The 12,500-nt window shown below is 41.2% G+C and overlaps 1 protein-coding gene across 1 annotated transcript in view; it reads right to left on the reverse strand.

Moving 5' to 3' along the window:
* LOC133634279 (glutamate receptor ionotropic, NMDA 2A-like) overlaps positions 1 to 12,500 on the reverse strand; it is a 393,451-nt gene that overhangs the window by 57,764 nt on the left and 323,187 nt on the right. The window contains exons 6-7 of the mRNA XM_062027406.1: positions 5,652 to 5,786; positions 5,474 to 5,573 (exon numbers count right to left, since the gene is read on the reverse strand). Of these exons, the coding sequence (XP_061883390.1) occupies positions 5,474 to 5,573; positions 5,652 to 5,786 (235 nt within the window). The remainder of the gene's footprint in view (positions 1 to 5,473; positions 5,574 to 5,651; positions 5,787 to 12,500) is intronic.

Genomic DNA, 12,500 nt, shown 5'->3' on the forward strand with positions numbered 1-12,500 from the left:
ACTAACGGGTATTGATTGGTGTGGTGATTGTGTCCGCTAACGTAAACAATCCGTTAAGGCGGACTCGGCCAACTAAGTAACTACTAAGTAACTAAGTAACTAAGTAACATTGCAGTTGTCAACACCAACAAAGCAAGTATTCTTGGTAGAAAACACTCAAACTTGAAAGTAAGGCTCCACTCTTCCAAAATGCGCTAGCTTGATGCTAATTCACATTGGATTTGACATTGACAGGCTACTATTAGCATTAGCGTTTTTACATGGCGATTTCAACACCATCCGAATGCGGTAGTGAAAACTACAACTAGGATGAATGATCAAACAGCTGGTGTGTAATCAACACAATACGTACAGTATGAACACTTTGTGGGGGCGCAGCATGACACGTTCGACTTCATGAAAAAAAAGCTACTTCCTAATTAACCTGTACAGTACTGCCATCTAATGTCTTGGACGTGCAACTGCGTTGCAAATAAGACTCAAATGTTGTTATAAAACCAAGTTCTAAACAATAGGGGGGTGCGGGGGGGGGGGGGGGGCGTGAGAGGCATTAGCATAATAGCATCTTTAGTGTTTGTAAAGAACTATTTTGATGCATACAGGCGTACACTAAAGGGGGGGTTGCATGAAAAAAGACTGTCATCAAGAAAAATGTAAGTGAGAGCTAGTTGTAAACAATGGGGGGGCGTGAGAGGCATTAGCATAATAGCATATTTAGTGTTTGTAAATCACTATTTTGATGCATACAGGCATACACCCCAGGGTGGGGGTTGCGTGAAAAAATTCTGTCATCAAGAAAAATGTAAGTGAGAGCAAGGTCTAAACAATGTGGGGGCATGAGAGGCATTAGCATAATAGCATTTTTAGTGTTTGGAAATAACTATTTTTATGCATACAGGCATACACTTCGGGGGGTTGCGAGAAAAAATTCAGTCATCAAGAAAAATGTAAGTGTGAGCAAGTTCTAAACAGTGGGGGGGCGTGAGAGGCATTAGCATAATAGCATATTTAATGTTTGTAAAGAACTATTTTGATGCATACAGGCATACACTTCAGGGGGTGGGGGTTGCGTGAAAAAATTATGTCATCAAGAAAAATTTAAGTGTGAGCAAGTTCTAAAAAATAGTGGGGCGTGAGAGGCATTACCATAATAGCATCTTTAGTGTTTGTAAATAACTATTTTGATGCATACAGGCATACACTTCAGGGTGGGGGTTGCGTGAAAAAATTCTGTCATCAAGAAAAATGTAAGTGTGAGCAAGTTCTAAACAATGGGGGGGCATGAGAGGCATTAGCATAATAGCATCTTTAGTGTTTGTAAATAACTATTTTGATGCATACAGGCATACACTTCAGGGTGGGGGTTGCATGGAAAAATTCTGTCATCAAGAAAAATGTAAGTGTGAGCAAGTTCTAAACAATGGGGGGGGGGGGCGTGAGAGGCATTAGCATAATAGCATATTTAGTGTTTGTAAATCACTATTTTGATGCATACAGGCATACACTTCAGGGTGGGGGTTGCGTGAAAAAATTCTGTCATCAAGAAAAATGTAAGTGTGAGCAAGTTCTAAACAATGGGGGGGAATGAGAGGCAATAGCATAATAGCATATTTAGTGTTTGTAAATAACTATTTTGATGCATACAGGCATACACTTCAGGGTGAGGGTTGCATGGAAAAATTATGTCATCAAGAAAAATGTAAGTGTGAGCAAGTTCTAAACAATGGGGGGGCGTGAGAGGCATTAGCATAATAGCATATTTAGTGTTTGTAAATCACTATTTTGATGCATACAGGCGTACACTTCAGGGTGGGGGTTGCGTGAAAAAATTCTGTCATCAAGAAAAATGTAAGTGTGAGCAAGTTCTAAACAATGGGGGGGCATGAGAGGCATTAGCATAATAGCATCTTTAGTGTTTGTAAATAACTATTTTGATGCATACAGGCATACACTTCAGGGTGGGGGTTGCATGAAAAAATTCTGTCATCAAGAAAAATGTAAGTGAGAGCAAGTTCTAAAAAATGGGGGGGCGTGAGAGGCATTAGCATAATAGCATATTTACTGTTTGTAAATCACTATTTTGATGCATACAGGCATACACTTCAGGGTGGGGGTTGCGTGAAAAAATTCTGTCATCAAGAAAAATGTAAGTGTGAGCAAGTTCTAAACAATGGGGGGAATGAGAGGCAATAGCATAATAGCATCTTTAGTGTTTGTAAAGAACTATTTTGATGCATACAGGCATACACTTCAGGGTGGGGGTTGCGTGAAAAAATTCTGTCATCAAGAAAAATGTAAGTGAGAGCAAGTTCTAAAAAATGGGGGGCGTGAGAGGCATTAGCATAATAGCATATTTAGTGTTTGTAAAGAACTATTCTGATGCATACAGGCATACACTTCAGGGTGGGGGTTGCGTGAAAAAATTCTGTCATCAAGAAAAATGTAAGTGAGAGCAAGTTCTAAAAAATGGGGGGCGTGAGAGGCATTAGCATAATAGCATATTTAGTGTTTGTAAAGAACTATTCTGATGCATACAGGCATACACCTCAGGGTGGGGGTTGCGTGAAAAAATTCAGTCATCAAGAAAAATGTAAGTGTGAGCAAGTTCTAAACAATGGGGGGGAATGAGAGGCATTAGCATAATAGCATTTTTAGTGTTTGGAAAGAACTATTTGTATGCATACAGGCATACACTTCGGGGGTTGCGTGAAAAAATTCAGTCATCAAGAAAAATGTAAGTGTGAGCAAGTTCTAAACAATGGGGGGGCGTGAGAGGCATTAGCATAATAGCATATTTAGTGTTTGTAAAGAACTATTTTGATGCATACAGGCATACACTTCAGGGGCTGGGGGTTGCATGAAAAAATTATGTCATCAAGAAAAATTTAAGTGTGAGCAAGTTCTAAAAAATAGGGGGGGCGTGAGAGGCGTTAGCATAATAGCATATTTAGTGTTTGTAAATAACTATTTTGATGCATACAGGCATACACTTCAGGGTGGGGATTGCGTGAAAAAATTCTGTCATCAAGAAAAATGTAAGTGAGAGCAAGTTCTAAAAAATGGGGGCGTGAGAGGCAATAGCATAATAGCATATTTAGTGTTTGTAAAGAACTATTTTGATGCATACAGGCATACACTTCAGGGTGGGGGTTGCATGGAAAAATTCTGTCATCAAAAAAAACGTAAGTGTGAGCAAGTTCTAAAAAATGGGGGGCGTGAGAGGCATTAGCATAATAGCATATTTAGTGTTTGTAAAGAACTATTTTGATGCATACAGGCATACACTTCAGGGTGGGGGTTGCATGGAAAAATTCTGTCATCAAGAAAAATGTAAGTGTGAGCAAGTTCTAAACAATGTGGGGGCATGAGAGGCATTAGCATAATAGCATTTTTAGTGTTTGGAAAGAACTATTTTTATGCATACAGGCATACACTTCGGGGGGTTGCGAGAAAAAATTCAGTCATCAAGAAAAATGTAAGTGTGAGCAAGTTCTAAACAATGGGGGGGCGTGAGAGGCATTAGCATAATAGCATATTTAATGTTTGTAAAGAACTATTTTGATGCATACAGGCATACACTTCAGGGGGTGGGGGTTGCGTGAAAAAATTATGTCATCAAGAAAAATTTAAGTGTGAGCAAGTTCTAAAAAATAGTGGGGCGTGAGAGGCATTAGCATAATAGCATATTTAGTGTTTGTAAATCACTATTTTGATGCATACAGGCATACACTTCAGGGTGGGGGTTGCGTGAAAAAATTCTGTCATCAAGAAAAATGTAAGTGTGAGCAAGTTCTAAACAATGGGGGGGCATGAGAGGCATTAGCATAATAGCATCTTTAGTGTTTGTAAATAACTATTTTGATGCATACAGGCATACACTTCAGGGTGGGGGTTGCATGAAAAAAGACTGTCATCAAGAAAAATGTAAGTGAGAGCTAGTTGTAAACAATGGGGGGGCGTGAGAGGCATTAGCATAATAGCATATTTAGTGTTTGTAAATCACTATTTTGATGCATACAGGCATACACCTCAGGGTGGGGGTTGCGTGAAAAAATTCTGTCACCAAGAAAAATGTAAGTGTGAGCAAGTTCTAAAAAATGGGGGGAGTGAGATGCATTAGCATAATAGCATATTTAGTGTTTGTAAAGAACTATTTTGATGCATACAGGCATACACTTCAGGGTGGGGGTTGCGTGAAAAAATTCTGTCATCAAGAAAAATGTAAGTGAGAGCAAGTTCTAAAAAATGGGGGGCGTGAGAGGCATTAGCATAATAGCATATTTAGTGTTTGTAAAGAACTATTTTGATGCATACAGGCATACACTTCAGGGTGGGGGTTGCGTGAAAAAATTCTGTCATCAAGAAAAATGTAAGTGAGAGCAAGTTCTAAAAAATGGGGGGCGTGAGAGGCATTAGCATAATAGCATATTTAGTGTTTGTAAAGAACTATTTTGATGCATACAGGCATACACTTCGGGGGGTTGCGTGAAAAAATTCAGTCATCAAGAAAAATGTAAGTGTGAGCAAGTTCTAAACAATGGGGGCGTGAGAGGCATTAGCATAATAGCATATTTAGTGTTTGTAAAGAACTATTTTGATGCATACAGGCATACACTTCAGGGGCTGGGGGTTGCATGAAAAAATTATGTCATCAAGAAAAATTTAAGTGTGAGCAAGTTCTAAAAAATAGGGGGGGCGTGAGAGGCGTTAGCATAATAGCATATTTAGTGTTTGTAAATAACTATTTTGATGCATACAGGCATACACTTCAGGGTGGGGATTGCGTGAAAAAATTCTGTCATCAAGAAAAATGTAAGTGTGAGCAAGTTCTAAACAATGGGGGGGGGGGTGAGATGCATTAGCATAATAGCATCTTTAGTGTTGGTAAAGGACTATCTTGACAAATGCAGAAAAATAATAAATCTTAGCTTCAGGTGGGGTGGGGGGGCGTGAAAAATGTAGTGCCGTAAAGTGTTAGGGATAAGGGGGGGGGGGGGCGTGAGAGGCATTAACATAATAGCATATTTAGTGTTGGTAAAGGAATATCTTGACACATGCAGATGAATAAGAAACCTTAGCTTCAGGTGGGGGGGCGGGGGGGGCGGTGAAAAAATGTAGTGCTGTAAGGTGTTAGGGATAAGAGGGGGGGGCGTGAGAGGCATTAGCATAATAGCATCTTTAGTGTTGGTAAAGGACTATCTTGACACATGCAGATAAATAACTTCAGGTGGTGGGGGTGTGAAAAATGTAGTGCTGTAAGGTGTTAGGGATAAGAGGGGGGGGGCGTGAGAGTCATTAGCATAATAGCATCTTTAGTGTTGGTAAAGGACTATCTTGACACATGCAGATAAATAATAAACCTTAACTTCAGGTGGGGGGGGGGGGGGGGGCGTGAAAAATGTAGTTCCCCCGAGGGGGCGTGACAAAAAAGAATTGGGAAAGACCGACTTGGTCTAAAGTACTTGTTGTGTACCTCTGGTGTATAGTCGGGGTTTCCGGTGGTGAGACTGGACACAATCCAGATGTAACCGGCTCCAATGAGGCCCAAGGAGCGCGCCTCTTCTAGAATGTACCTGTCAAGGAGTTACAGAGCCAGTCAAAAAGGTATGACCCCGCCGCCCGCCAGCTAACGAAAGGTGGTGGCTCCTTACACCGCCTCGTCCTTGGAGCAGTACAGCAGGATGACGGGACTCTGGATCCTCTTGAGGGCGATGTGAGACTTGGAGTTGGGGTCGCCGTCCATAGCGTCCAGCGTGACCACGCTCTGGAGGTCCCAGCGCACAAAGCTGTGGGAGTGGAGCGTTCAAATTGTGAATGAAGTAAATTATGTTTATATAGCGCTCTTTCTCTAGTGCCTCAAAGCGCTTTTACATAGTGAAAACATAGTGAAACCCAATATCTGTGTTAGGTGTATGTTAGATCCACTATGGACTGGACTCTCACTGTTATGTTAGATCCACTATGGACTGGACTCTCACTATTATGTTAGATCCACTATGGACTGGACTCTCACTATTATGTTAGATCCACTGCGGACTGGACTCTCACTGTTATGTTAGATCCACTATGGACTGGACTCTCACTATTATGTTAGATCCACTATGGACTGGACTCTCACTATTATGTTAGATCCACTGCGGACTGGACTCTCACTGTTATGTTAGATCCACTATGGACTGGACTCTCACTGTTATGTTAGATCCACTATGGACTGGACTCTCACTGTTATGTTAGATCCACTATGGACTGGACTCTCACTGTTATGTTAGATCCACTATGGACTGGACTCTCACTATTATGTTAGATCCACTATGGACTGGACTCTCACTATTATGTTAGATCCACTATGGACTGGACTCTCACTGTTATGTTAGATCCACTATGGACTGGACTCTCACTATTATGTTAGATCCACTATGGACTGGACAATCACTATTATGTTAGATCCACTATGGACTGCACTCTCACTATTATGTTAGATCCACTAAGGACTGGACTCTCACTGTTATGTTAGATCCACTATGGACTGGACTCTCACTATTATGTTAGATCCACTAAGGACTGGACTCTCACTGTTATGTTAGATCCACTATGGACTGGACTCTCACTATTATGTTGGATCCACTATGGACTGGACTCTCACTGTTATGTTAGATCCACTATGGACTGGACTCTCACTATTATGTTAGATTCACTATGGACTGGACTCTCACTGTTATGTTAGATCCACTATGGACTGGACTCTCACTATTATGTTGGATCCACTATGGACTGGACTCTCACTGTTATGTTAGATCCACTATGGACTGGACTCTCACTATTATGTTAGATTCACTATGGACTGGACTCTCACTATTATGTTAGATCCACTATGGACTGGACTCTCACTATTATGTTAGATCCACTATGGACTGGACTCTCACTATTATGTTAGATCCACTATGGACTGGACTCTCACTATTATGTTAGATCCACTAAGGACTGGACTCTCACTGTTATGTTAGATCCACTATGGACTGGACTCTCACTATTATGTTAGATCCACTAAGGACTGGACTCTCACTGTTATGTTAGATCCACTATGGACTGGACTCTCACTATTATGTTGGATCCACTATGGACTGGACTCTCACTGTTATGTTAGATCCACTATGGACTGGACTCTCACTATTATGTTAGATTCACTATGGACTGGACTCTCACTGTTATGTTAGATCCACTATGGACTGGACTCTCACTATTATGTTGGATCCACTATGGACTGGACTCTCACTGTTATGTTAGATCCACTATGGACTGGACTCTCACTATTATGTTAGATTCACTATGGACTGGACTCTCACTGTTATGTTAGATCCACTATGGACTGGACTCTCACTGTTATGTTAGATCCACTATGGACTGGACTCTCACTATTATGTTGGATCCACTATGGACTGGACTCTCACTGTTATGTTAGATCCACTATGGACTGGACTCTCACTGTTATGTTAGATCCACTATGGACTGGACTCTCACTATTATGTTGGATTCACTATGGACTGGACTCTCACTGTTATGTTAGATCCACTATGGACTGGACTCTCACTATTATATTGGATCCACTATGGACTGGACTCTCACTATTATGTTAGATCCACTATGGACTGGACTCTCACTGTTATGTTAGATCCACTATGGACTGGACTCTCACTATTATATTGGATCCACTATGGACTGGACTCTCACTATTATGTTAGATCCACTATGGACTGGACTCTCACTATTATGTTAGATCCACTATGGACTGGACTCTCACTGTTATGTTAGATCCACTATGGACTGGACTCTCACTATTATGTTGGATCCACTATGGACTGGACTCTCACTGTTATGTTAGATCCACTATGGACTGGACTCTCACTATTATGTTGGATCCACTATGGACTGGACTCTCACTGTTATGTTAGATCCACTATGGACTGGACTCTCACTATTATGTTAGATCCACTATGGACTGGACTCTCACTATTATGTTAGATCCACTATGGACTGCACTCTCACTGTTATGTTAGATCCACTATGGACTGGACTCTCACTGTTATGTTAGATCCACTATGGACTGGACTCTCACTGTTATGTTAGATCCACTATGGACTGGACTCTCACTATTATGTTGGATCCACTATGGACTGGACTCTCACTGTTATGTTAGATCCACTATGGACTGGACTCTCACTATTATGTTAGATCCACTATGGACTGGACTCTCACTATTATGTTAGATCCACTGCGGACTGGACTCTCACTCTTATGTTAGATCCACTATGGACTGGACTCTCACTATAATGTTAGATCCACTATGGACTGGACTCTCACTGTTATGTTAGATCCACTATGGACTGGACTCTCACTGTTATGTTAGATCCACTATGGACTGGACTCTCACTATTATGTTAGATCCACTGCGGACTGGACTCTCACTATTATGTTAGATCCACTATGGACTGGACTCTCACTATTATGTTAGATCCACTATGGACTGGACTCTCACTGTTATGTTAGATCCACTATGGACTGGACTCTCACTATTATGTTAGATTCACTATGGACTGGACTCTCACTATTATGTTAGATCCACTATGGACTGGACTCTCACTATTATGTTAGATCCACTATGGACTGGACTCTCACTGTTATGTTAGATCCACTATGGACTGGACTCTCACTATTATGTTAGATCCACTGCGGACTGGACTCTCACTGTTATGTTAGATCCACTATGGACTGGACTCTCACTATTATGTTAGATCCACTATGGACTGGACTCTCACTGTTATGTTAGATCCACTATGGACTGGACTCTCACTATTATGTTAGATCCACTATGGACTGGACTCTCACTATTATGTTAGATCCACTATGGACTTGACTCTCACTATTATGTTAGATCCACTATGGACTGCACTCTCACTATTATGTTAGATCCACTATGGACTGGACTCTCACTATTATGTTAGATCCACTATGGACTGGACTCTCACTGTTATGTTAGATCCACTATGGACTGGACTCTCACTGTTATGTTAGATCCACTATGGACTGGACTCTCACTATTATGTTAGATCCACTATGGACTGGACTCTCACTATTATGTTAGATCCACTATGGACTGGACTCTCACTATTATGTTAGATCCACTATGGACTGGACTCTCACTGTTATGTTAGATCCACTATGGACTGGACTCTCACTATTATGTTAGATCCACTATGGACTGGACTCTCACTGTTATGTTAGATCCACTATGGACTGGACTCTCACTGTTATGTTAGATCCACTATGGACTGGACTCTCACTGTTATGTTAGATCCACTATGGACTGGACTCTCACTATTATGTTGGATCCACTATGGACTGGACTCTCACTGTTATGTTAGATCCACTATGGACTGGACTCTCACTATTATGTTAGATCCACTATGGACTGGACTCTCACTATTATGTTAGATCCACTATGGACTGCACTCTCACTGTTATGTTAGATCCACTATGGACTGGACTCTCAATGTTATGTTAGATCCACTATGGACTGGACTCTCACTGTTATGTTAGATCCACTATGGACTGGACTCTCACTGTTATGTTAGATCCACTATGGACTGGACTCTCACTATTATGTTAGATCCACTATGGACTGGACTCTCACTATTATGTTGGATCCACTATGGACTGGACTCTCACTGTTATGTTAGATCCACTATGGACTGGACTCTCACTATTATGTTAGATCCACTATGGACTGGACTCTCACTATTATGTTAGATCCACTGCGGACTGGACTCTCACTCTTATGTTAGATCCACTATGGACTGGACTCTCACTATAATGTTAGATCCACTATGGACTGGACTCTCACTGTTATGTTAGATCCACTATGGACTGGACTCTCACTGTTATGTTAGATCCACTATGGACTGGACTCTCACTATTATGTTAGATCCACTGCGGACTGGACTCTCACTATTATGTTAGATCCACTATGGACTGGACTCTCACTATTATGTTAGATCCACTATGGACTGGACTCTCACTGTTATGTTAGATCCACTATGGACTGGACTCTCACTGTTATGTTAGATCCACTATGGACTGGACTCTCACTATTATGTTAGATTCACTATGGACTGGACTCTCACTATTATGTTAGATCCACTATGGACTGGACTCTCACTGTTATGTTAGATCCACTATGGACTGGACTCTCACTATTATGTTAGATTCACTATGGACTGGACTCTCACTATTATGTTAGATCCACTATGGACTGGACTCTCACTATTATGTTAGATCCACTATGGACTGGACTCTCACTGTTATGTTAGATCCACTATGGACTGGACTCTCACTATTATGTTAGATCCACTGCGGACTGGACTCTCACTGTTATGTTAGATCCACTATGGACTGGACTCTCACTATTATGTTAGATCCACTATGGACTGGACTCTCACTGTTATGTTAGATCCACTATGGACTGGACTCTCACTGTTATGTTAGATCCACTATGGACTGGACTCTCACTATTATGTTAGATCCACTGCGGACTGGACTCTCACTATTATGTTAGATCCACTATGGACTGGACTCTCACTATTATGTTAGATCCACTATGGACTGGACTCTCACTGTTATGTTAGATCCACTATGGACTGGACTCTCACTATTATGTTAGATCCACTATGGACTGGACTCTCACTGTTATGTTAGATCCACTATGGACTGGACTCTCACTATTATGTTAGATCCACTATGGACTGGACTCTCACTGTTATGTTAGATCCACTATGGATTGGACTCTCACTATTATGTTAGATCCACTGCGGACTGGACTCTCACTATTATGTTAGATCCACTATGGACTGGACTCTCACTATTATGTTAGATCCACTATGGACTGGACTCTCACTGTTATGTTAGATCCACTATGGACTGGACTCTCACTATTATGTTAGATCCACTATGGACTGGACTCTCACTGTTATGTTAGATCCACTATGGACTGGACTCTCACTATTATGTTAGATCCACTATGGACTGGACTCTCACTGTTATGTTAGATCCACTATGGACTGGACTCTCACTATTATGTTAGATCCACTATGGACTGGACTCTCACTGTTATGTTAGATCCACTATGGACTGGACTCTCACTATTATGTTAGATCCACTATGGACTGGACTCTCACTGTTATGTTAGATCCACTATGGACTGGACTCTCACTATTATGTTAGATCCACTATGGACTGGACTCTCACTGTTATGTTAGATCCACTATGGACTGGACTCTCACTATTATGTTAGATCCAGTATGGACTGGACTCTCACTGTTATGTTAGATCCACTATGGACTGGACTCTCACTATTATGTTAGATCCACTATGGACTGCACTCTCACTATTATGTTAGATCCACTATGGACTGGACTCTCACTATTATGTTGGATCCACTATGGACTGGACTCTCACTATTATGTTAGATCCACTATGGACTGGACTCTCACTGTTATGTTAGATCCACTATGGACTGGACTCTCACTGTTATGTTAGATCCACTATGGACTGGACTCTCACTATTATGTTAGATCCACTGCGGACTGGACTCTCACTATTATGTTAGATCCACTATGGACTGGACTCTCACTATTATGTTAGATCCACTATGGACTGGACTCTCACTGTTATGTTAGATCCACTATGGACTGGACCCTCACTATTATGTTAGATCCACTATGGACTGGACTCTCACTGTTATGTTAGATCCACTATGGACTGGACTCTCACTATTATGTTAGATCCACTATGGACTGGACTCTCACTGTTATGTTAGATCCACTATGGACTGGACTCTCACTATTATGTTAGATCCACTATGGACTGGACTCCCACTATTATGTTAGATCCACTATGGACTGGACTCTCACTGTTATGTTAGATCCACTATGGACTGCGCTCTCACTATTATGTTAGATCCACTATGGACTGGACTCTCACTATTATGTTAGATTCACTATGGACTGGACTCTCACTGTTATGTTAGATCCACTATGGACTGGACTCTCACCATTATGTTAGATTCACTATGGACTGGACTCTCACTGTTATGTTGGATCCACTATGGACTGGACTCTCACTGTTATGTTAGATTCACTATGGACTGGACTCTCACTGTTATGTTAGATCCACTATGGACTGGACTCTCACTATTATGTTAGATCCACTATGGACTGGATTCTCACTATTATGTTAGATCCACTATGGACTGTACTCTCACTATTATGTTAGATCCACTATGGACTGGACTCTCACTGTTATGTTAGATTCACTATGGACTGGACTCTCACTATTATGTTAGATCCACTATGGACTGGACTCTCACTATTATGTTAGATTCACTATGGACTGGACTCTCACTGTTATGTTAGATCCACTATGGACTGGACTCTCACTGTTATGTTAGA

This window comes from Entelurus aequoreus, linkage group LG18 (assembly GCF_033978785.1).
Source record: "Entelurus aequoreus isolate RoL-2023_Sb linkage group LG18, RoL_Eaeq_v1.1, whole genome shotgun sequence".
In the NCBI taxonomy this organism is placed as follows: domain Eukaryota; kingdom Metazoa; phylum Chordata; class Actinopteri; order Syngnathiformes; family Syngnathidae; genus Entelurus; species Entelurus aequoreus.